Genomic DNA, 25,419 nt, shown 5'->3' with positions numbered 1-25,419 from the left:
AGCCACGGCCAATCAAAATGCATTCCTCGGCTTCCTGAAATCTCCAAGGCGATGGATGTGCATAGGAGCTAACTACGTTGAGTGAATCGGTAATATAGTCCTTGCGTCTGTCCTAGAATGCTTATCTAATGAGAGATCTCGACATTTCATTTAAGAAAGTACCTCCCATAGAACTGCCTTGCCGATCAAACGTTGGAGTTGCCGCTTCCCTTCTCTGCATTTTTTCAGACGATAGAAATAAACAACAAACACCGATTGTTTGCAACATGCTTGGTGCGACAAACGTGAATCTGAGGTATTTTTTTTACCCAATTGGTAATACACCAGCCGTGAATGTGTTTAATTGTCGAGTGCCTCCGCCAATACATAAACTTGAAGAGGAACAGGTCAAGATCTTGTTCTTGGCATGTGGAGATCCCAGAAACTTACTTTTTACCCTTTGGTGCAAGCCAATACAAGGTACGATTATCATGCAAATAAGATTCTATCATAGCTGACCTGAGATTCTAGATGAACACATCAAGTGGGAATTTACTTGTTGTGATGTCGAAACTGCGATCATAGGTAATCACGCCTGTTTATTTTCCCCGTATCGCGCTAATCGTAGGCTTTTCAGCGCGAAACATCATCCTATTCTCCCTTATCGTTGACAATGCACCAAGTGCTTCAATATGGAAGATCTTTTACCACTTCTTTGTTACGAACTCTGACGTCGCAATAATAAAGAGTCAGACAGACAAGCTTCTATCTAACTCAGAAACGCTTGAGATATGGTCCTGCTCAAAGTATGGCGGCTTCATCAAATTTTTGAGTCAAGATACATTATCTCGTCTTCGTGCATTCTGGAAACAGTACTCTAGTATGGCAGGTTTGGATGCTGATAAGGCAGCTTCTTTTGAGGAGGATGCAAGGGAAGAAATTCAGAAAACGCTGAAAAGAACCCACGAGGAAGATGTTATTTTTCTTCAAGGCGTTCGTTCAGCGACAGTTCATTGGGCGCGTGCGATGCCCGTACTCTCTTCGTGCTTTCGCAAATTCTGGGAAACCGGCGTCGTTGCCGGAAATGCCACAGACTTACATGATCTAGGAGAAGGCGGATACGGACGCGTGAATCCGTTGTTTGCCATCTCTTCAGCGCCAACTGGAAAATTTGCAGTTCACTACGGCAGCGACCCACTACTTGCATTCCACCTTGCCAGCGCATTCGATGACGAAACATGTTCGGAACAAGATATAGGAACGAAAATTGTCGCTCTCGCAAAATTTCAGTTTTCGGAGTGGTGCACTGCCCTGAAACATCAGGTACACTCCGGCACTCTCCAAATTAGATTCTTTTGCGGAGATGCTTTACGGCTTTGCTATGAGCTACAAGACTCTCACAGTTCAGCAAATGTAATTCCAAAACTCGTGAGGGCATACACCTCTCCATGGAGCTCCACAGAATTGAATCTCCTTGACCTGAATCGGCCTATTGAAAGGAGGCTGTTCGATATTATCGAAACGTCAAACCTCGTTGATCATGTTGGAATGCTTAATGTTCTACCTGCAGTTGTACCGCTATTATCAGGACGAGTTACCTCAGTACTGTTCACAAATAGCTTGTTACGGGCGGCGGAGGATATCACAGTAGCACTGCCAGCTCTACTTTGCTCGGATGTTGCTGCAATATCTTTGATCCTTGGTCTCTCACCATCTGGACATCTCATTCCATATACAGCTTCTGCTGCTGGGCTTGAGGAGGTACTAGATCTCACGGCTTCAAAGAACACTGGGCGCCGGGGTCAGTACCATATGGAGATTTCATGGAGGGTCCCCAGCTTTGGTGATTCGATCCAAGCACATGACTGTTCTACCTCTGGCTATCAGCTTGTGTATCAGTTCGACCAACTAGCCAGATATTTCTTCAAGCTTTACCTGACAATGTTCAGTTGTGAAGATATGGGGTCAATGATGGAGTCCATGATGCGTCAAGCAAGATCGCCACTTTCTGTAGATCTCCGGCACTACAATCGCACGACATTCGTCATACTTCTTTTTTTGGCAAAGAAACGTGTCCAAACTGATTGGACTTCCTTTATGACCTGCCTTCTGGGCATGATACAGGCCGACAGACAACTGCTCGTCGGAAGCAACAGTTTTCAGGAACTTTGTCTATGGCTCCACGTGTTTGGCTTATTTACTAGTGATGTCCTCAAACAGCCACCTCACAGAGTTGTTCGAACTCTATATGGGCGACCTAGAGCGTGCCTTGCTGGTACCGGGCTCTTGGGACGCGAAGATGCCCCGCCAATTGTATATCTAGCTTTGACAGTCCCACGACAGAAGCTTGAAATATTTACGGAAGATAAAGACCCAAGAGGAACGCCTGGTCTTCATGTCGGTGTTTGGGATGTTGAGCAAAGTTTCGATAATAGCTTTTTTGCTATTCAGTGTTTTTTCGGACAACTGAGAGATCGATCAGTTGACAACGCTATTTGCGATGTCATCCCAGACCATCACGGATGGCGGGGCCTTGCTGACTTGATCGTGACCTGTGCAGTTCCCACATGGTCCCTGCTCCTGGGGCCTAGGGAGGGTATTCGAATCGCCTTGACGGTCTCATCCGCTCCTTCTACATGCCACTACATGCCCAAACTGGGGATTCGTATGGCTATTTTTGAGTGTGGATTAGACAGTCGCAATCTCCGGGTTCTGACTGAGCCGCCGGGGCTTAGTTGTAATCCCAGTAAACAACATGCTGCTGCAGAGGAAAATATACCCTCTCAGATGGAATATTGCTGGGTACATCTAGATGGGGATTCTTGCGCAAAGACCCTGCGAGTCCAGACTGCTTCTAAAGTCATGACACCAGACGCAAAGCCTATGGTAACGCAGGTCTCGCCATGCACAATGGATCTTAGACTCCAAAATTCAGCAGAATTGAGACTAAGTTATCCATATCCTATCAATGGAGCTCAGCCTAAGATCAAATCGATATCTGGGGCTATTGAGCTGACGGTCTCTATTGCTTCTGCGCTCTCACTTGGGGGCTACAATCACAATCTTTTCCCAATCTATATGTGCGAACGACAGCCAATCCCACTGCTCATTCCCAGTATAAACCTCGACAAGCAGCCAGTGATCCCTGTGGTAGCAAAACTAGATTGGGTCAAGCAATTTATGGGGTTGATGCTGAGCAATAGGGAGCGAAAGCTGTATGAAGAGAGGTCGGCGTTGACCTCCAACCCGTTACTTCAACTCAAGATCTCCATAAACGCAATCTTGCAGGGTTTTGCAGGAACCAGTCCGTATCACGGTCAATACCAAATTTTTCAGCTTGTTTGCAAGCACAAGAATAACAGCTCCGACACCCTGATTTTTGCTTCAGCGCTTCGCCATAATTTCCTACATGGCTCCATCCTGCTGGATGCATATGTCGTTCCATTGTCGAAGGCGCGAGTCTTCGAATTATCGAAATCACTGAATTACCTCGTCATGTCAGGCAAAATACTCAGCATAATCCTGGAGTCTCGCGAAGAAGAAATGCTGTGGAAGAAGCTGCTTCCTGTTCAAGCAGAGTGCTGCCGACAGGCCTGGCATCATCACGAAAGTTGCCAGTATTTTTCAAAGGGCCTTATTCCACTATCATTTGAACACAGTCAACTGCCAATTTGCTGCTGTGGCGAAAACCAGGACATGGACGGATTTCCTCGGTTCCAGAATTGGGAAGCTCTTGCGAAGTACGCAACTCGTATTGCGATCATGCCGATTTCAGCGATTCCGTATCTGGAAACCTTCATAAGCAAGGAGCAGAAGGGACATATGAGTAAAATCCACGCTCCGCTGCTGAATATGGGGACCAGTGATGAAGCGTGTGACAACTGTGGACAAAGTGTCATGCGACTCAAGAAATGCTCTCAATGCGGCAATGTAAGTTATTGCGACCGTGACTGTCAAAAGGCAGCTTGGAAAAGGCATAAGAAGGTATGCAGGAAAGATTAAAGTGGATTTGTTTGAAGCATACATTTTTCTTTCAAGCATTTTGTGTGGCCTTGTAAGGTCTAATCTAGGATTCACTTTAGCTCCCAAAACCAAAGTTGCTTTTGAATCCAATTTCCCATGGATCAACCCATGACCAAAATTGAAAGCAAAACTTTCACCAAAGTGGGCGTGATAGCTGAAGTCAAGCCAGGAATCAGTGCACAAGGAGTACCCGAGGACTACAATACCAGGAGAAACCGAGTCGGCGGCCCATCTGGATTCTTTTGAATTGGTGTTGCATCTTTTCTGTACCGTAAATTGATCTGCTTGTTCGAAGCCAAGCCTGTCTTTCGCAGTAGCTAATCTATCAAGAGCGGAAAGGCCTTTGATTTGTTCTGTGGTTTCTTTCTTCGATTTTCATTCTTTTCGCCTTTGTATTTTTTTTTGTGGGTTGGCCTTCTGCTTATCCTGATCTGCTTCTTTTCTTCTATTGAGCTGTTTATGTGCTTGATTCTTCTGGTTTTTGTTGTCTATATGGGTTTTCTCCAAATTGGATGTTTGGAGCTGTTGCTGAATGAGATTTGGATAGAGAATTTTATTTTGTCGATAATTGTCAATAATGCCTGTTATTAAAAAAATTCCAACTAGTTTGGCCGAATAGAGAGAAAACCAATGACTCGCTCAGAAATTGCTCTTAGCAAATAGGAGGAGCAGGGGCGTGGAGGTTTCTAGAATAAAGTATGGTGGAAATTGGTATACATATAGATAGTCATGGTGGTTATTTGTAAATAGTGGTTTTAATGCATTTTTAATGGAAGAATTTGTTATCCGGTGCAAATTTGTTATCCGATGAGGCCCTATAACTCAGATCATTCTTGTTGGTCTTAGTAAGTACCCATGCTGGTACCCCTAATAAAGCCCACCACACAGATAACTCAATACGTAGTAGCTCGAGTTGTTCGAGTAGTACTTAGAGGTGTGCCAAGGCTAGACCGAGGGCTGGTTTCCCCTCCCCCCCTTGGGCCCAAACTGAGCTGACAAATAACCAAAGAGAGTGAAGTAGTGAAACTGATTTCGAGCACCTCCGTACTTGTGTGGTGGCCTGCACACCACTTCGGCCAGGGTCAAGATGGATAACATCAACCAACAATTGTAGATCCTTGACCGGAACAGTATACTAGAGGCCACACAATTTCTCAATACCCCTCAGTGTTCTCTGTAGGTAGTCCATCTGAACTTCTAATTTCAAACTGAAATCTTCACTGACTGTCGAACGTCGCTCTTTATTGTACTGGAAGTCAAATTCTATATTTTTCAATTCGCGCTGGAGATGGTTGAGTGTGGCCGTCTTGTCTGGACTTGAGAAATCGTAGATCTCTTATTCTGGTCGAAAAGCATCGGCAAAAATATTAAGACTCACTTGTCAATGGTAAATACCAGCGCATTAACAGTTTGTGAAGCGAACTCTAAGCAATGAAAGGTTCCCGGCTGTACGAGCCCTTCTTTTTTGCTGACAATGGTGTAGTTCTCAAACATCAAACCGCAAAAAGTGAAACCTGCTTTCGCGTCTTCATACTTTTTACGGTCCAGTGATTGGTAGAACTCCTGGCGCAGTGGGCAGCTGATCGGGTATACGGACGCCGGCTTTGGTGGCTCTGTCGTCACTGACGGTGCATACTCGACGTCTGGCTATGTATTCCAGCTTGCAGGTGCGCCAGTTTCCTGGTCGTCCAAGAGACAGGGGGAAGTAGCCACGTCTACGACACACGCAGAATACATTGGACAGTATAATGCCATTCTGCATCTGCAGTGGCTCCGCACCTTTCTGGCTGAAACACAACTGTATCGGTCTCCGGTCACCAACATCATGGCTGACAACCAGTCCGCCATTGCTCTTTCTCGCAACCCGGAATTCCACAAACGGACGAAGCATTTCAACGTGAAATTTCACTATCAGCGAGCCGTGCTGGATACAGGCGAGATTGGGCTTCAATATGTTCCGACTGAGGAACAGGCCGCAGATGGTCTCACCAAGCCATTAGGGCCCACGTCCTTTGCCAAGTTTTGTAGTCTCTTAGGCATCGACGCCTCAGAAACTCCAAAGCAACATGCATGACAGCACAGGCGCTCTTTCCACTTTCTTTTCCCACGGAGGTTTTTTGAGTGGTTTTACCGAGGCCTGCCTGCTCAGCTTAAATCCAGTATCGTCATTGCCAGCAATACGATCCTGAGGGGGAATGTTGTGATCTGAGGCTGGTGCAGATCAGGAACCAAGCCGAACCATCGGAATTAGCTCCGAAGTGTCTATACAGACGACCAAGTTGATTTCCAATCAACTTGGCTAACTGTTGTATATATAGGCTCATGTATCCCTCTGAAATAACAAGTCAATTCATACCTCTGAACAACAACACTTTCTTTTAGGGGCAGTGCCGCACTATCTGTGCTGCATTGGCAGAAAGAAGTCACGTGGGTATTTCAAGATTCCGGATAAGCCTAACACCTGATTCGTTCAACTCTACACACCAATGGAATCTGTCGGAACGTGGTCGTTACAGTACGGACTAGTACGGGCATAGCCAATTGAGTACTTGAGAGTGTGATTTTTATATACTATAGAAAGTGCAGAATAAATAGGGGATGAGCTTAGTAAGGTCGTTGAGAGCCTTAGGATCATCAGGCAGATGGGGGTGCTGAATATTCCGGGCGCACTAGTAAAATTGCGACCCTCTTTTGTTGACAACAGATATATTGGAATCTCTAACTAAAATGACAAAACCCGCGTTTTCAACAATCTGGGCGGACATAGATGACTAACTGTAATATGCACTTTTGTATGGTATGGATGGTACCATGTGTCACATGAGTCAGGTACGACGTCATATTACTGACATTGTACTGTGACAGTAAAGTACATTACCGCATCCTCGGAGATACCTTGATCCGCCAGATCCAAATTTGGCGACAAGCTCTCCACCCGGAAATATCACTCTCCGAGCCAAAAATAACTATTGCTAACAACACAGTTCGAGGCCTTTCCATTCGCCAGTGCTTGGAAGCCAACCTTGAGGTTGACCCAGTGACTATCCAATTCTTCCATTTGTGTTACAATCCCAGGAACCCTAGCGCTGTCTAGTGTACAAAATCAGCATCCACTAACATCCCAGCATCCGCCCTTTGGCATCGCGCCGACGGTGGAGTGTGAAGGGAATTAATTCTATAGCATGCGACTCAAATCTGCGAATAATAGATATACCCTCTCGTCACTGTATGTATGCCTCACATTGGTTGCTTATGACTGTTAAATTGTACGACTTTACCACCAGCCTGTAACAAATTGATTTGCAATGTTAGTGCGCTGGTCACGTGTATGTCAGGGTCAAAGCCGTTCCCCATCTTCAGGAAGCATTTTGGTGGATGTTGCCTGAAGCCTAACCCATCCTCACCTTTCCGCGTTGAACTTAAAAAGCCATATCCACCCATATCCACCCATCACTTCCGTTATTCCTCCTACGTTCTCAGCCTCACTGGACCTTTGAAATCACTTTATCAGGACTCTGTGATCTGAGCGATGAGACCTACCACTGCACTTTTTGCTGTATATGGCGTCCCCTTCAGCCTGACAGGCGTACCTGCTATACCAGAATTTATTGGTCGCGAGGAGGGTCTGGCTTCTTTATGGGCCATCTTAAATCCTTTGAACTTGTCAAGTCGCATCATTATGGTGCTCCATGGAACCGGGGGGGTTGGAAAGACTCAGCTCGCAGTTGCTCTTGCAAGGAAACACAAGAATGATTTCACCGCAATTTTTTGGCTGGATGCAAGGAATAAAAGCTCGCTGATCCGCTCCCTCGCGAAAGCTTCTGAACGGCTCTCTCCATCACAGCTCCAGCACGCCGGCATTGAAAGTCCGAATGGTGAAGAAGAACGTTCGAGGGGAATGACTAGGTGGCTGGGCCTCCCGGGAAATTCAAGCTGGCTCCTTGTGTTCGATGACGCCGATGGTCTCTCATTGGATCAGATCAGCGACTTTTTCCCGGCAGGCGACGGTGGTCGAATCGTCGTTACCACTCGACGTAAAACATTTTGTCAACTTGGTCTCTCGTTCCCGGTTCAGAAAATCCCACTGCAGGAAGCAAAGGAGGTTTTCAAGTCAAGCGCCCATCTGGTTGGCGACCTTAGTACGGATTGTCAGAATGATATCGAGAACCTCTGCAGGTATCTCGACGGTCTTCCCCTTGCACTCTCTTCTGCGGGCGACTTCGTCCGATCCACTGGTTCCACTGCAGCAGAATATCTACAGTTCTACAAAACGCAATGGGTTGAACTTCAATCAGCTTCATCGCCTAGCAGATGGTATTCAAGAGGAACTTTGAATCAAACTTGGTCAGATACTTACAGCGCCCTGAAGTCTGATTCTCGGCAAGCTGCACTATTACTAGACAGTATTTGCTGCTTGGATGACGATAAGATATCGTTCACAACGTTTCATAAAACTTTGAAAGAGCACCAAAAGCGACATTTAAACGAAGATACGTTTAACAAACATATGGGGTCTATTGTGGACTACTCTTTTGCTGAGTTAATGGATGATGGGTCCTACTCAATCAATTCCGTTCTTCGTTCCTGGTTTCGCTCTCGAAGCGCATCATGATGTCATGCAAAGTGGCCTCGCTACGCAGCTGATGATCACATTCGGCCTCAAATGCCACCTTATTAGAATTGGAACATCTAGCTGAAAGACGTGACTGCAATATAACCCTGAGTATTACATTGAGAGTCCTAAGAAGTAAGATATAGCCTGTGATTGAAAGGAAGTAAGCATATGTGAAGAATCATTCCCAGAGACCAATCATCAGGGGCCGCGGGAAGCTATAACGGAATCTTCTAAGACTCTTTCTGTCGCCGAATATACACCTAACCTACAGTGCCTTTTAAATCGAAAAATAAATTTCAAGTCCCCCTTTGGTTTGTATGCTAGGGATTGCCTCTCTTCGTCCTCCGAAGACACGACAGTAACTTAACCACCCTCTAAAAATGTAGCAGGCTAGTTTTTGAAGTTCGTAACGGAAGCTAATTCATACAGTTAGCCAATTAGTAATATTTGATCTTTGGTGTGTAGGTTTATCGTGCCTAGGTTTGGGGTTCAAAATATAAATTATGTGGAGCTAAATTTAATTTCGACCATAACTCTATCCAGAAAACAGAAGTCAAACTCAAATCAAAATTGGAGAACGGAGCAATAATCTTCTATACCCCTCAACGGTTCTTGGCGACAATTTCCCTCTGCATGTGGCAGGGTGTGACTAATTTCACTCGGTTCGGCCCGTTTCTTCCTCTTTGCTTCTCGCGCGGCTTCTTTTTCTTCACGTTTCCTTTTTGCCACTGCAATGTCCTCAAACGTCATGATCTTAGCCTTCCCTACCACCGTCGAATTTGTACGCTGTCGACTTTTCTTCTCGGTATTTTGCTCAAACAAGTCGTGGTTCTGCTGCCGAAGAAGCGAACGCTCCGCAAATGCTCTTTCCGTCGCATTTAATATCTTCTGAAGACGAAGCTTACAGCCTTCATCCATTGGATGCGCATCCTTTTCAACTTCGCTACGTAGTAGGGCCAGCTTTCGGGGACTGACTGGTGTGTCAGGCAAGTCATTTGCAACAGCCAGGAGAGTGTCAGAAGTCTGTAATTGTACATCTCCGGCTGGAGGTTTTTGGATGTCTCTAAGGACCCTCTCGGGATTGAAGGGTCGCAGTCCAGTTTTGGACCATCCCGAGAGAATATTCCGACAATTGAACGCCTGGCTGCGGGCACGGCTGTACAGATACGTAAAATGCTGCTTCCCAATTGTGTTAGCCCCACACCGCTCCAATGACTCGGCATGTTCGCGGTACGCAGTCTTCAGTGACGAGAAAACGCCAACGTCGCAGGGCTGAAGTTTGTGCGATGTATGTGATGGCAGTCGACAGAGAATTATTCGATTGAGGAGACAGAACTCCATAATCTCAAGAGATTCATGCGTGCCGAATCCATCGCTAATGAGAAGCCGCGGCTTATTCCCAGCCAGTGCTTTGGTGTGAGGGTCAAAAACATGCTTGATCCAATAGAGACTGATCACACTATCGGTGTAGCCAGATTTGGAACATGCGAAATGCCAATCAGGAGTCGGATGTGTAGTCCACGAGCTACGATGGGTGGCAGCTGGCCAGATGATCAATGGAGGGAGTGACCGGCCATCTGCCGAAATACATTCAATGGCTGTGATGGCCTCCCGATTAACTCTTACGCCTCTTGAGCCACTATAGTCCTTCCCTACCAAAACCTTCAGCGAACGGGGGCCACTCAACATGACTCCGGTTTCATCCATATTGTAGATGTTGACCGGGTCAATAGTACGTGTTGTAATTCAGAGGTATAAATTGTTGTATTTATTCAGAGGGAAACATGAGGCCATATATACAACGAGAAGATCAAGTTGATTGGAAATCAACTTGATTCTTCGTACAGACACCTCGGGATTAATTCCGATGGTTCGGCTTGGTTCCTGATCTGCACCAGCCTCAGATCACAACATTCCCCTCAGGATCGTATTGCTGGCAATGACGATACTGGATTTAAGCTGAGCAGGCAGGCCTCGGTAAAACCACTCAAAAAACCTCCGTGGGAAAAGAAAGTGGAAAGAGCGCCTGTGCTGTCATGCATGTTGCTTTGGAGTTTCTGAGGCGTCGATGCCTAAGAGACTACAAAACTTGGCAAAGGACGTGGGCCCTAATGGCTTGGTGAGACCATCTGCGGCCTGTTCCTCAGTCGGAACATATTGAAGCCCAATCTCGCCTGTATCCAGCACGGCTCGCTGATAGTGAAATTTCACGTTGAAATGCTTCGTCCGTTTGTGGAATTCCGGGTTGCGAGAAAGAGCAATGGCGGACTGGTTGTCAGCCATGATGTTGGTGACCGGAGACCGATACAGTTGTGTTTCAGCCAGAAAGGTGCGGAGCCACTGCAGATGCAGAATGGCATTATACTGTCCAATGTATTCCGCGTGTGTCGTAGACGTGGCTACTTCCCCCTGTCTCTTGGACGACCAGGAAACTGGCGCACCTGCAAGCTGGAATACATAGCCAGACGTCGAGTATGCACCGTCAGTGACGACAGAGCCACCAAAGTCGGCGTCCGTATACCCGATCAGCTGCCCACTGCGGTAGGTAATACGATGGGATTGCGTGGCTTTGATGTAGCGAAGCAATCGCTGCAAAGCGACTTGGTGGTGCGATTGCGGCTGAGCCGTGAAGCGACTCAACATGCCCAGCGCAAACGCAATATCCGGCCGCGTGCTAACCATCAGATACATCAACGAACCAATGGCAGTGGCATAACGAGCTTTTGCTTCCTCGTCCGGAGATTCCTCGTCTGGACGATGGTTCAGGATTTGCTTGGGATTCATCGGCGTAGACTTCGGTTGACAACTCTCCATGCCAAAGTCGGAGAGCACCTTCTGGATGTACTGGTGTTGGTGAATGGACACGGACCCATCGACGTGATAGTCGAACTGGATCCCGAGGAACGAACGAGGGATGCCCAGATCGTTCAGTCGGAACTCTGTTTGCAAGGCTCGTTGCACTTGTTCGATTTCGTGCGTGTTTGCCGCAGCAACAAGAAAGTCATCGACATAAACACAAACGACGCAATCCGGTTTGTAGAACACACAGTTGTCCGATTGGGCCATGGTGAAGCCATGAGAAGCCAGGACGCGGTGGACGCATTGGTACCAAATCCGCGGGGCCTGCTTCAGCCCATACAGTGAACGGCGCAGCCGGCATACGTACCCTGGCATTTCAAAGCCTTCGGGCAACTCCATATAGATAGACGAATCGACGTCTCCATGGAGAAATGCGGTGACCGCATCGAATTGGCGGAGTATCCATCCGCGCAACACGGCGCTGGCTACAATGCAGCGGACGGAGTCCATTCGCGACACAGCAGCAAACGTTTCGTGATAGTCGATGCCTTGTTTCTGCCGGTAGCCTTTGATGACTAGTCGCGCTTTGCGAGTCCCGTTGGCTTTGGTCTTGAAGACCCATTTGCAGCCAATCACATGATCTCCGGCTGGGACATCCTCCCGCCGAACCCTTTCCCATGTTCCGTGTTCGAGAAGCGACGCATATTCTTTCTGGATGGCGGCCCACCAGTCCAGCTGGTCTGGGCCTGACACAGCTTCGCGAAAGGACGCCGGGTCGACTTGTCTGGCCGGCGCGGCATTCAATGTGCCTGCCGAGTACACCTTACCTAGTGACTCCAGGAGACGCCGTGAAGGTCTTCGTCTGCGACCATAGATGGAATACCCAAGATCCGATGTCAAGTCAGTCCCTTGTTGACTTGGATTGACCACTGGAGGTGTCTCCTCCTCACGCTCAGATGGCGTTTTCTCTCGCTCATTCAGCGGAGGTAATGGCGATGCAGGTGGTGTTGGCAGTCCGCTGGTTGAACTTGGCATTGATGGAAAGACAGCTGATGGAGGAGCGTTGTCCGGGAGGTTGTTGCCTGTTTCCCCCTCGATGAGTGGCGCCACTGGGGTCCTCTCATCGAACTCGACATCACGGGAAAAGACTGTCTTCCCTGAATGGTTTTCATACAGCTTGTACTGGTTCGGTTCAGAGTACCCCAGCAATCGGCATTCGGATGACCGGGGTCCGAGTTTCGCTCGATGCTCTTTCGGGATCAATACCCAGGCACGGGAGCCAATGCGTCGCAGATGCGACAGCGAGGGCGGCTTTCCGTATAGTATTTCAAACGGTGTCTTCTTCTGTAAAATCGATGCTGGAGCGCGCAGCTTCAGATAGACCACCGTGTCCACAAGCTCGGTCCACCAGGAAGGAGGAAGGTTCGCATCAGACAGGAGCGTGTTAATCCGCTCCCGGATAGTACGATTCGTGCGTTCCGCCAGTCCATTCTGTCCCTTGCAGTATGGCGGCGAGGTGTCAAACTCAACTCCCTGGATTTCGAGGTGTGTTCCGATCGGCAGGTATTCTCTCCCGTTGTCGGTGAGGAACCTCTTGATCTGGGCGCCGAACTGTCGGTGCACCCAGGCCTCAAAATGTCGGAACTTCTGGAGTGCTTCATGCTTCCATCTCATGGCATATGCCCACGAGCCACGAGAATAATCGTCAGTAAAGGTGATCACGTACCTGGAGTTATCTTTGGCAATCGGCATCTCCATGATGTCCGAGTGGATCAATTCGAAAATTCTCGTTGAATGCAGACGTGGCCGTCTTGCGCGGGAGTTCCTCTTCTGATGCTGCTTACCCGACATACACGCTGGGCACTGCGGCGTTGCCAGCAGCTGCGCCTGCGTCAGCGGTCGGTACGGAGTGCCGGTCTGCCGGAGGACCGCCCTTAAGTCGCCCCGGTTCAGATGTCCCATCCGAGCGTGCCACAACGCTTCGGAGGCCTGGTCCACTCCTTTGCACGCATCTCCATCGAGTATCGCAGCTTCACCACCGAGTTCAGAGGTTGACGTTGCACATTCTGCGTCACTTGACTCCTGAGGGTCGTCGACGTCCATGGCCACCGCCTGCGGTTCCAGGGAATCTGCATGGCCATGGGTCGCCGGCGCTCTCGCCAGTTGGACTCGCTCTCGAGATCTTCCGCTCACATGGCACCGCAGAATCAGCAGATCCTCCTCCGCATGGTAGGCGGTCCCCACGGTCCGTCCTCGGCGTTGCACAAAGACATTCTGTGGGTGCGCCACCACCGAGTAGCGGTCTCGTAACAGCTTCGGCACGCTGATCAGGTTCATCCCGACGCGTGGCGCGAAGTATACATTCTTTAACACCAGGGGTTGGTTGAACTTCCCCCGGAGCGTGAGCTTCACCGTACCAATCCCTTCGGCTTCCACTGGATCGCCCGCCGTGTCCAGCATCTCGCGGTGGGGCCGCAAACTGCTGAAGCAGTTCCGATCCCAGCAGATGTGGCTGGTGGCGGCCGAGTCCAGGATCCACCGGGGTTGCGGTGCGTGGGTATAAAGGGTCGTCACCCTCGCCCTCACGATATTGATCCTCGGTCTCTTGGAAGCCGGCGGGCCCGGCCGATCTTCTCTCTGGCTTGATGGTATATTTTGTAAATCATTTCTTGGTGAGCCGGAAACACTCCGTTCAGTCTTCAGGGCATGGTCCCTAGACGACTGTCCTTCTCGCTGTTTCTTCCAGCACTGCGCGACCACATGGCCGCGCTTCTTGCAATAGTTGCATTTCTTGGCAGACTGCTGCACCGTATTGACGGACGGGCCAGATGCTGCCTGCAAGGGTGTTGAAGCTTCTTTTCTCCGAACCGTCTGCTCAGCATTAGACAGGCGATTTCCGATCGTGGTCGGATTCACCGGATCCTTGTCATTCTGGATCGCATCCACAACTAGAATGTATTCCGGTCCGATCTGCGTCAATAAGATCGCAATGTGCGTTCGATCGCCAATGGATCCCGGCACGATAGCATTCAATCGATGTACGAGCAATCGTACTCGATCAACAAATTCGCGCGCGCTGCCGCAGCGCTCGCCAGTGGTTTCGCGAAGCTGGGCGAACAGCTCGCAAAATGTGGCGAGTTCCATCCGCCGGTACCGTTCTTCGAGTTCATTCCAGAGGTCCCGGGATGTCTCGAGTCCCGCAACATGAATGCTGATGTGGGGGGACAGATACCGGAAAATGGTGTGGTAAGCCTCAGCTTCGCGGCGCGACCATTCACGGTGGCGCTCGAACGCCTGGACCTCCACTTCGAGACGCGCCTCAATGGCGCGCTGTCTCACCGCCCCAGCGAGGTGCGGTTCCACCAAGGGGTGGATGTCTGCCGTAATAGGCTTGGCGTACTTGAACAGGCAGTCGGGGCGTTGGAGGTCGCCCGACACCACGTCCCAGACTTGCCTCGCTTTGAGGTAGGAGGTCATGAGACGTTTCCAAGTCGCGTAGTTGTCGCTTCCTGTCAGAGGCTCTATGGCTGTGACAGCTCGGTCAGGAGAGTCATGGACCAGAACAGACATTGTGATGGCTGTGAAAGCGAGCGGGGTAGATATATTAACAAGATAGTTAAGATGATTCTCAGATGAGTAGAGACGGCACCCGAGAGATTGCTTCCGGGCTCATAACCTGTTGTAATTCAGAGGTATAAATTGTTGTATTTATTCAGAGGGAAACATGAGGCCATATATACAACGAGAAGATCAAGTTGATTGGAAATCAACTTGATTCTTCGTACAGACACCTCGGGATTAATTCCGATGGTTCGGCTTGGTTCCTGATCTGCACCAGCCTCAGATCACAACAGAATGTCCACATGACAAAGCTTTGTTCACAAATAAGGCATCTCTTTGGTGAGCAAACCAACAGTTTGTTGGTTGTCGCAATGGATCGCCAACATATATTCTGGATCGAAACGGATCGTTTGAAATAGCCGTTTCCACGCCGCGACCATCCTCCCAGTCTCTGAGATTGCGAGTAGCTCGGCTTCTGTGGTACTGGTAGTGACCGTACGCTATTTACTCGCTTCCCAGCCAACTAGTCTCCCAAAAATCATACATATATATCCCTCCGAGCTTTTCCGATCATGATTGTCTCCAAATGAGGCATCACTGAAGAAAATCACCGCCCCACTCGCTTGATGCTGTGTATAAAATGCAAGGGCCCGGGTGCGTGTGTGATAAAAATGTGAAATGACTCGATTGATCGCTTCAATGTGCTCGGGGAAGGGGTCGTGAGATACTGAGCAAGAGAGGCCGTCGCTTTCGCGGTATCCGGTCTGGTGATTATGGTGGCATACTGAGCAGAACTCACCTTCTGCTGGAATTTATGGATCTGTGCCTGCGTGGATTTCCCTCTATATTGTGCCAATGGAACTCCCCGAAGAGGTGTCTCATATGCTCTCGAACCAGCAAGGTGGTACCGATTGATGCCTCACACTGCCAGAGCCTCGGTGACTTCCGCAAGCCGTAGAGACCTCGTTCGAGCTTCCAGCACATCCCAGGGCTTCTGAATAGGGATTTAAGGGCCTTGCCGAGATTTGGGCGCACTTTAGCAATATCACAGCCTTGGGCTGTGTAGTGGGCCAGAGCAACAACGGGGAATAGTTTGAAAGTGTCTATGAGCCTCCGGGAGATGAAGCTGCCCAGTAAATCAGCTGTAAAGCCTGCGGTTGTTTGTTAACACTGGCTGGTTGTTATAGAAATAGGGGTTGATACTTTCTCTTGAGGGCCATATCTGGGCTCGAGTATATGTCGATTTCTACCTAGATATCAAAGAATGGACAATGTAAGAGCTGAAACATAAGGATGTTTTAATGTATACCAACTCTATAGTAAGCTGACTCGTGCTTCTAAATTAACTCCTGATGAGCACAATGTGGGGAAGCCGAGGTCCGCTAGCTGCACGCATTTGCTTTCTCTATGATCGCCAGTGATAATATGGACATATTTAGGCATATGCCTTACCGTCCAATTTATTCTAATTAAACTTTTGGATAATTCTGGTTTGATACCCTGGCGAAACTATGGGAGCTGGAACCGCGGAACCGGAAGGGCCCACAAAACGCCATGAGGTCTAGGTCTAGTACTTCCAAACTTGGAAACTTTGTGCATGAACCAAAAAGTTCCATTCCCAGATTAACCACATGGACAAGCAGTATCAGACTTCATCTCAATTGTAATTGATCTATGTGCTGTCTAATGCTACAAGCTACCGAAAAGAAAGTCTACAGCAAGAAAAACCCCTACATACAGCCCACACTGAAGATGAGGTATAATTCAAAGCACCAAAAGCCAATCACCGAATGCAAAACTTTGCATTGAATATGAAAATGATATAGCGCAGCCAAATAAACAGAAATAAGTTGGCATATTGTAAGAGCATTCAAAGGAAAAAAGCTAACAGATGTGTATAACTTGGGATGCATGCAATGTAAGTAGAATCACCACACGAGACACAATAACTCCATTCCCAAGACGTATCTGCTAAGGTCAGACCATTAAAGCACGAAATGCTTCCAACCCAAAATAAAATGTAAAAAGAAAGAAGAAAAAAAAAGAAAGGGAAAAAACCAACAGGTCAAAGCCAATCCAGGCAATACCTTAGAGAGGCAATGAAAGAATAAGCGAGATTGCTCGACGTATGAAAAGAGCCACACCAACCAATCACCACGAATAAAGCTCGTATCAGTGCCGAGTGTTGAATAGGATAGGTTTCGGGGACTCATCAATGAAAAGAACCGTAGTCCACAAGGTATAGATGACAGACAGATAACAGATATCGAGCGCGGAAGGGCTCGGGCTTAAAGAGACAGGGACATGCATGATGTGTTCATTAGGATATAAGATATCAGATATCGAGTTACGAAGCCCACAGGAACGGAACAAAAAAATAACTCTCACGCTAGATGCACATTTAAAAGAAGCTCATGCCGGTAGTTTGGCTGCTCAGGCTTGGAGTGTGGCTGCTCATGCTGGCTTGCCTCAGGTCAGGAGCACGATGGAAGATCTTCTCGTAGATCTCAGTGAGAATGCGAGCATCGGCGCGGAGGGTGGGGGATATGCTTTTGCTTTGGATGAGGAAACCTATTGTCCTGACGAGGAGGCGCTCAAGTGTCTCTAGCTCGACAAGCTCCTTTAAACTTGACATATAGGTTGCAGATAGAACGAGCATATTGCCAAATTGACTGCGAAGAAATATGTTAGTATTGTCTCTATATCCGTGACCTTTTGAAACGGGGGTCAGAGGATTCCTTACGCATGGGAAGTGCCGAAGATGTTGGTAACGACCAACCGATGTCCGCCCACACCATCAAAGGCCTCCGTGCTCTTGATAGCCGATTGAATGCAGATGTCGCAGGCAGATTTTAGCTTCTTCGGCAGATCTTGTAAGCGGACTTTGGGGGGCTGCCAGTCAGTGGAGACTGTGGCCGGCATAGAGCCCATGTCACCAGACATACTCGCCATCTTTGGATCCTGAGCGCCGCTGTGCAGTATCGAGGGGGACAATTGTTGCGAGGTAGGTGAGTCCACCAAAGACTGGCCGACTAGACCGACGCGGGCACCTGTGTGGCCGTAGTGTAGTGCGTGGTAGAGAAGAGGTCGGTGGATGATGTACCGGGCACCGTAATACTTGGCACGCATGCGAGCGGCGTTGATTTCGTTTGCTGGCGGATCGCTTTCGAGCCACTGCATGTTTTGTGGTAGGCTGTCACGCCAGAGGTCGAGGTTTAGGCTCAGAGCCTCTTGAACGGTGGATGACCATCGTGTCTGGCCTTGCTTTTCGACCTTGTATAAGTCTGTATGAACTCGATTCAAGACTTTGCGTAGATGGATCTGGGCAGAATAAAACAGCATCATCATCGTTTGGGGTGCGTTGAGATCGTTCGGTAGAATAATTGTCCATTTTCCTTTCGGAATAGCCATCCGACCTTCGGAACGGGAGATGCCACTCGCTGGAATGTCCAGCTCTGCGAGAAGATCACTCTCCAATTGCAGACAAGTCCAGTACGCGAAGTTGTACAAGTCCTGCGTAGCCCCCTCTTCGAGTCGCTCATATCGCTTGGTTCTCACAAGAACCTGGCAAGCCCTTGAGGCCTGATAAATCCAACTGTGGCTCTGGAAAGGATGGGCCAGCTGGCCGGCATAAAGACCAGCGAGCAACGAACACTGGACATGTTCTAGCTCGTTTCCACCCTGCAGATGGCCCAATATTGCGGTCGCGTATCCATAGAGAGTCAGGCCAGGAATGGCCTGATAGTTCCTCGTGTTCCCTTGTTCATCGTGCGCCTTTGTCACATCTCTCCTTGACAGGCCTTCTATGCCTTTGTTGAAAGGACTGTTATGGGAGGATTGGCCAGGAGGCTGGGTTGGCAGAGAATAAAGAGAACTCGAAAGCGACATCTGCATGGCCGCCGAGTCAGAGTTTGCGGGGGAGAGCACACCATTGGTAACGTATGTCCCATTTACAGTCGGCGAGAGAGTAAATGGTGGCAGCGGAGCAGGAATAGGCTGGTTGAGGTAGTCAAGCTTCTTGTCCATGATAGGCCCAGGGAGAGGGGCACGAGCTTCGCAAATAGCTCCGAGGGCCAGGCACAGCAGGATCAAGGCATTGTCAATGTTTTTACCGACTCGTGGCCACAGCGAATTGGAGATAGCCTTCATGAACCCGCCACGAACACCCAGGCTCTCGTTTGATTGCCTCTTCTTGGCTGGTGGCGGATCATCGCGAGGTAGTCGTGTATAATTGGAAGCCGAACTCGGTGAGGAATTGATGCGACAATAACATCGGATGAAGCTATCAACCTTAATATTTAGCTCGCCTTCCATAAGGAATGGGTGAAGCTTAAACATGTGCTGGAAGTAGCTATCGTAGTAGCGCCTAGCAGTGACAGCATCCAGTTTCAAGTTCCCAGATTCATCGATGTCGACATCAGCATCCGGTCCTACGCAATTTCCATTGGGTTGGGCACCCTTGGGGTCACCATTTGTTGGTAATTGACTGTCATCTGCTGTGTATGAGATCTCGCCTTGGCCGTATATGCTGATGAGACCGCGCTCTTCTTCCAACCGCATCACATAATCCTCGTCGTATTCTGCAGAGTGTAGTAGCCTCTTGATTGACGGCCACATCAATAGCTTGTGAGCTGCAGTAGTGTGTTCCACCGGAATGGAGAGATCTCCCTCGGCCTCCTGATCGTCGAGCCTCGGTTCTATAGGCCCAAGCTTTTGGCCAAATTTCGGAGCTGCTGCATCCTGACTCCCGAGGTCCAAAATATTTGGAGTTGAGACCTGGGTCTGAGGCATCACTGCTCTGAGAAGCAAGTCCTGCTTGATGACGGGTTGTGGAGGTGGTGCTGGGAGGACCGGACGATCTTGGACAGTCTGAGGTGGTAGTTTACCCAAATTGTTGAGCATTTGCTCTTGCATTTGCATTTGCATTTTTTCAAAACGCTCATCCATGCTGTTGTCTCGCTCCTCCATGCGGTTCTCTATCTGGGAGAGCCGGTCCAATATCAGCTGGGTAGTCTTCTCTTGTTTGTGCGGTGACACCTCTTTGTAGACACAGCCAAGATTGTTCTCTTTGCAGTGACTGCAATTTGGTCGTCCCTCATCACACTTTGCTTTCCTAGCTCGGCATTGATTGCAAGCCTATATAGCTCGAGTGTTAGTTCAAAAATTTCCTAAAACTATACTGTCTTCCACAAGCTTGACCTACCTGCGTAGCTCTATTTGCCTTACGCTGGCGTGCTCTAAACGCCTCGCTTTGGCAAAAAGCCCGATCGTACCCGGCAGGCGGCGTAGTACTCGCCATTTGGGCAACGTGAATTGTTGAATGTGATGCAGAAGGCGGAGGGCTCGAAATGATCCGATCCAGGGGTGGGTAGCCCATACGAGCGCGATAATCAGGTGAGCCCTCGTACGGCGCGCCATTCATTGGCTGGTGGATGTTTGGGTAAGGAGGAACCTGGTCTTGCCGGGAATGCATGGGCAGGCCATGGCCATTCGGTCGACCATATGTGCTTTCTGGTGTTAATTGTGGCAGCTCACGATTACACATGAGGGAGTATCCTGGTGGCTGCAGCGGGCCCGCGTACACATGGTGCTCATCCGGGGAAGGATTGCGATCCATTGCAAGTGGAGAGCCCGGGTGTGCGGTGTTTGAAGCTGCCAGGCGCGGCTGTCTTGTTTTGTTGTCGCAACTAACCAGGGTCCTTGACACTGGGTATATCTTGGGCGCCCAATTTACCGTTGAGGAGCAATTTGGCTTGGTGAATCGGGACTGAAACCAATAGCTTTTGGTTGTAATTGAGGAAGTGAGATATATTATAGAAGGGAAGGAATGAATGGCGGATCAGTGGTGGACCTAATCTTGGAAGGCGCGAATATAGAACAATGAAATGAAATATTAAGGGAAAAGAGAAGAAAAAGTAGTCGAAGGAGAGCAGTGTGCACTATGTATTCACTCTACATCAAATAGAAGTATACGATAGGGCTACAGCCAGGTAGTGAATCTTGCGCCTCATATACCGGGGTTTGGCCAATTGAGTGATGGGTCGCCGAGTAGTTTTCAAAATTGGCTATCGGGAAGAGGAGTAAGTGGGTTTCCGCGAAAGGATCGACGAGATTGCAATCACAAAATGTGGGCTTTTCTAACTCTTTACGCTGAAAGGAAGAGCTCACACTGGCCCCACATTTGCATCCAATCATATATGCCTGCAAACGCCCCTTGTAAACCCCCTATATTTTCCCAATGTTTGTGTGCAAACGATGCTTGCAGCCGACTACACACAATTGAAAGCCCCAGCATGTTTTCTCCGAAAACCTCACCTAGCGATGATTTCAGCGTTCATGCATCAACTTCCATCCCACAGAGAAACAGTTACAAGCTTAAGAGAAGCTTAAGAGAAGCATAGACCGTGTATCATCATCACCGGTAGGCCAGTCGTCCCCGTATAGTTTCTTTTTAATAAGATTCAGTATAAGCAACTTGAAAGCCCTTTTGCAAAACGCAGCCTTCCAGTCGAGGACAAATGGCTAATCAAAATAAAAGCCGGCCCAAACCCCCTTCAGTCGACGACGGGAGAAATAGAGCATGAGGGGTCTGCGGCTCCGGTCAGCTGGAGGTAGATGTGGAAGCTGAGGGAGTTCGGCTCGTTTTCTGATCACAGGGGTCTGACACCGCCCTTCTTTCCACATGTAAGTATAGACCTGGCTTTGAACCTCCACTTGGACCCTCCTTGGCGCCAAGGAGGGTCTAAAATCCGGACCCTGGAACCTCCACTAAAATTATATATGTATGACTCACCCTAATTAGGAAATAACTTGCTTATAAACCATTCTTTAATACACCTTTATGTAAAATCGAGGGTCCTTGGCGGTTCCCTTGGCGGGTCGAGGTTCCAGGGTAGGGACCCATGCGGAGGTTCAAAGCCAGGTCTATTAACAGTAAGTAAAGGGGAGCTGCGCCACCTGCTCTAGCATTTCTCATATGTATTATGCCATTGTATGGTAACTAACCCTTAGTTAGTAGTAGTTAACGTATTTCACATGCGAGCTGCGCACACAAGCGAGCTGCGCAGTTGAAACACCATAATAAATGCGATATGTGCTATACTCACATCTCAACAACCAACGTTTGTTTATTAATTTTTTTTTTAAAAAAAATGCAGATAGCCATTGATAAGTATTTTAAGTAGTATATATCAATTTTGAATAGATCGAAAGCGTGCATTGTTATGGTATTAAAAATTACATCTTTGAAGCCTCTGAATATATATATCTCAATCATCAAGTTCTTAAATTTCCTGAAACTTCCTAAAGTGACAAAATATTGTATAATAAGCATTAGGCTATAAGGAAAAGCTCATATAGACGTGTATTGTTAGGATATCCAGTTGTAATGTATCGCATTTAGTATGTGTATCGGACTGCGCAGCTCGCTTGTGTGCGCAGCTCGCATGTGAAATACGTTAACTAACTAGCTAGTTAAAGTATTTCACTACTGAGTGGTCCACACCTCCAACGATATAGGCCACTACTATTGGTTGAGAACGCACGGACAATTTGCCTGTACTGGCGGGGCAGGCTCCTGCTGACTACCAGACACTTTACTGTTGGCGCGCGAACAAAGTGTGGTATGGTCGAACGGTCGTCGCCCCCGCAAACCTGGAGTGTAACCGGCCCCTCTTTTTTTTACGAAAAATGTAAGGGCCGGTTACGGTGTTGGATCGCCTGTACTGATGGTATTGTCCAGCCATCCAGATACGTACTACTCATGCATTAGGGTTAAGCCAGTATTCGTATTACTGGGTCATGACCCACAGAACTCCCTAACAATACAAGGTCTGATGCAGATTTTTCAAATCTATCGCATTAATTCATCGAACCTATATAGGTCGTCTACCTACTTTATCTAGATACAATAGGCTCAATTTCGAGGTTCTTCTTCGTCATCCTCTTATACAGTTTGACCTGAATCTCGATTTCTCCATCCGCAATTTCCCTTACAATTCTGGCTTCACGCCGTGCTCTCTTCCTCCGGTTGAATTTTCTATATCCGCCCGAGTATGTTAGATGCTCCACCATTTGCGTCTTTTCCCCTTGATGGATAAATAACACCATAAATTCGTTCACAGGCCGGCACGGCCCGCAACGAATCAGACCCAGGGGAAATGGTAGCCTGATTCCAATCCAATGCCAATGATATCCGTGCGCGCCACGTATCCTATTATAAGCTTGCAAACACAGATTGCAGTCCCCACACACACACTCACTACTCGAGTGCAACTGGCGTTCGCAGCACTAGACTATCCAATAGAAACTGCGCAATTTATATCTGCTGATATTTGTCTCGAAGACTTTCCGCGAATGCTAGCCTACCTGTGAATCCATCTGGGATCATTCTCCTAGACAGATACAACTTTGAATAAAATTATACGAAGCTGAATTACTCGCTCTGTTCTTAGACAAATGAGGCTTTGCCATTCACAAACCCGTGACCTGACGCGCTAATGCACGGGCAGGGATGGGACTCAGCTACCCGGGCAGCCCTGTCCCATCCTTGCCCAGAGAGACTACAGACTGTGCTGTAATTTGGACAAATACAGCCCCACAGTTGGGTTTGAGAAAGTTGGGTGCTGGCGGTGAAGCACAAGTCAGCAGTCAGCCATGCATGGTGTGGCATATCAATCGATGCTGATTCAACCAGCAAAGCCTATCAAAAGGACAGTATTTTATGAGTATTACACCCAATAGATCACAGTGTATTGAAATAATCCGTAATTACGGGCTTGGCGCTGAGCGTTCTGGGAACTGGAGTGCGGAGCCTGGTTGATCTTCGCGCCAGTCAGTGCTCGGCAGGGGAAGTCCGTCCGGGTGAATATTGAGCTCCACAAAATTGGGTTTGCAGCAATTTGATCGTACTAGCGCGGGCACTTGCTTGCACTGATCTAGACTTATGGTCACTGGCCCTTTTACAAAGCTGACAGGGGTGTTAGTCTACTCATGGGTCATTCGGGACTCCCTAATCCAGCCAAAGTATAGGGGTTTCAAGCTATGATGCCGCTACGAGGATCTATGCAAGCGAGACACAAATCCTTGGCATATAGTGCGCTCTTGATAAATGTACGCGCATCTTCCCCTGTATTCACTAGACACCTCTTACATTCATATTTCCACCAACTATGACTGTTCTTGCACAGTATAGCAGTGAAAGCCCAAAAGGTAAGTTTTCTTCCAAAACCAGGGAGGTAGAACTTAGACATCGTCTGCCTTGATCGCGCACTAAGCAAATATTTCCATTTTCAAGTCGTCGAATATACATGTTCAATCCCATCTACGCCTGTCGGAACCCCGCAGAAAGACCAACTACCAGAACAATTATGCAGAGATCCCGATGGAGACAACGAGCATATGCATGACAATATATCACTCCGGGGAGACAAGGAGCCAGTTTGTTGTTGCAAGCTCGGCCTTTGTGACAAGAAATATGCCAAATTGAAGGGCCTGAATGTATTCCCTCCTCATCGGGAGGAAAATACTCCGGATCAGAAGCAGTGGATGTTAAATATATCCCAGCTTGTGGCTGGAGGCCCTGCGGACATCGCCATAGAGCTCGCAAAAGAAAGTTACCGAAAGTTCCACGAGGTACCCAATAAAGAGTTTGTCCGGTAGGCCTTCGGGTTTTCATCGAAGCCCATTGACGAATTTCTTTGGTACTACGAGCTCCTTGCCCACAGAATCTATGCCAGGTTGGTCAGGGTACACGTCAATCCCTTGCCCCAAGTGAAAGAAGTACGTCGCCGTGGTCCTACAGGTCCCTCTCTTTCTTCTCTCAAACAACTCTAACAAATTACAGCGGCTGAAAGAAATCGGAGCCGACCCTTTTATTTACGCCACCGTCGAAAGCGCCTCGCAACTGGTGGTTTCACAGACGCGAACGCACGTTGGCACATTGTATGTGGATGCGGAAGATTCAATATTGAGTCTCGATGCAAAACTAGATGATCTGGTCTATTCCGTAGTTGAGCCATTGAAAGAAATCCTTTCTAGGCGTGAACCTCTTCAAGACATACTGCAGGCCTTAGAAGACATGAGGGCCCAGTTCCATGTCATGTACAGTCCTCTTGGACTGAACTGCGACTCGCCTTTCGATACAAAGAACAAGACTACTACCCTTGCGAGACCCTCCCGATTGTCATTTTCATGTTTGATTTCGCAGCCGCATTTGAAGCAATATATCCTGAGTAATCCAATTTCAATATGCAGCAACGCAGATGAAAAAGCATCGTGAAAGTTTTTGGAATAATTTGTTTCTGCTCTAGTCTTATCTCGAACTAGCACAATCTGAGCTCATTGTCGTCGATCCCTTTCTTCCGGCTTTCAGATAGGCACCGATACAGCTGCTGTTACCTCTTCGTTTCCCCAATGAACACAGCCTATTTCTTTTTCCAGGT

The 25,419-nt window shown here is 48.3% G+C and overlaps 5 protein-coding genes across 5 annotated transcripts; 3 read left to right on the top strand and 2 right to left on the bottom strand.

The window, feature by feature from the left end:
• Nucleotides 1-1,005: 1,005 nt before the first annotated feature.
• Nucleotides 1,006-3,981, top strand: N7471_010285 (zinc finger MYND domain-containing protein; the record flags this gene model as incomplete). Its single annotated transcript, XM_057283004.1, has 1 exon — nt 1,006-3,981. The coding sequence occupies one exon, from the start codon at nt 1,006-1,008 to the stop codon at nt 3,979-3,981; it is 2,976 nt and encodes a 991-aa protein (XP_057131983.1).
• Nucleotides 3,982-7,531: 3,550 nt separating this feature from the next.
• N7471_010284 (uncharacterized protein) lies at nt 7,532-8,614 on the top strand (the record flags this gene model as incomplete). Its single annotated transcript, XM_057283003.1, has 1 exon — nt 7,532-8,614. One exon carries the CDS (start codon nt 7,532-7,534, stop codon nt 8,612-8,614), a length of 1,083 nt encoding a protein of 360 aa, XP_057131982.1.
• A 567-nt stretch (nt 8,615-9,181) lies between these two features.
• N7471_010283 (uncharacterized protein) lies at nt 9,182-10,324 on the bottom strand (the record flags this gene model as incomplete). The annotated part of the gene is made up of 1 exon (XM_057283002.1): nt 9,182-10,324. The coding sequence occupies one exon, from the start codon at nt 10,322-10,324 to the stop codon at nt 9,182-9,184; it is 1,143 nt and encodes a 380-aa protein (XP_057131981.1).
• A 7,054-nt stretch (nt 10,325-17,378) lies between these two features.
• Nucleotides 17,379-20,594, bottom strand: N7471_010282 (uncharacterized protein; the record flags this gene model as incomplete). Its single annotated transcript, XM_057283001.1, has 3 exons — nt 17,379-17,649; nt 17,721-20,113; nt 20,181-20,594. The coding sequence occupies 3 exons, from the start codon at nt 20,592-20,594 to the stop codon at nt 17,379-17,381; spliced, it is 3,078 nt and encodes a 1,025-aa protein (XP_057131980.1).
• A 3,553-nt stretch (nt 20,595-24,147) lies between these two features.
• Nucleotides 24,148-24,637, top strand: N7471_010281 (uncharacterized protein; the record flags this gene model as incomplete). Its single annotated transcript, XM_057283000.1, has 2 exons — nt 24,148-24,187; nt 24,273-24,637. The coding sequence occupies 2 exons, from the start codon at nt 24,148-24,150 to the stop codon at nt 24,635-24,637; spliced, it is 405 nt and encodes a 134-aa protein (XP_057131979.1).
• Nucleotides 24,638-25,419: the final 782 nt, after the last annotated feature.

This window comes from Penicillium samsonianum, assembly GCF_028829775.1.
Source record: "Penicillium samsonianum strain IBT 33392 chromosome Unknown utg000006l_segment0_segment0, whole genome shotgun sequence".
NCBI classification, from domain to species: domain Eukaryota; kingdom Fungi; phylum Ascomycota; class Eurotiomycetes; order Eurotiales; family Aspergillaceae; genus Penicillium; species Penicillium samsonianum.
Note: the sequence above shows the minus strand (reverse complement) of the source record. Positions and strands in the feature narration are given on the sequence as shown.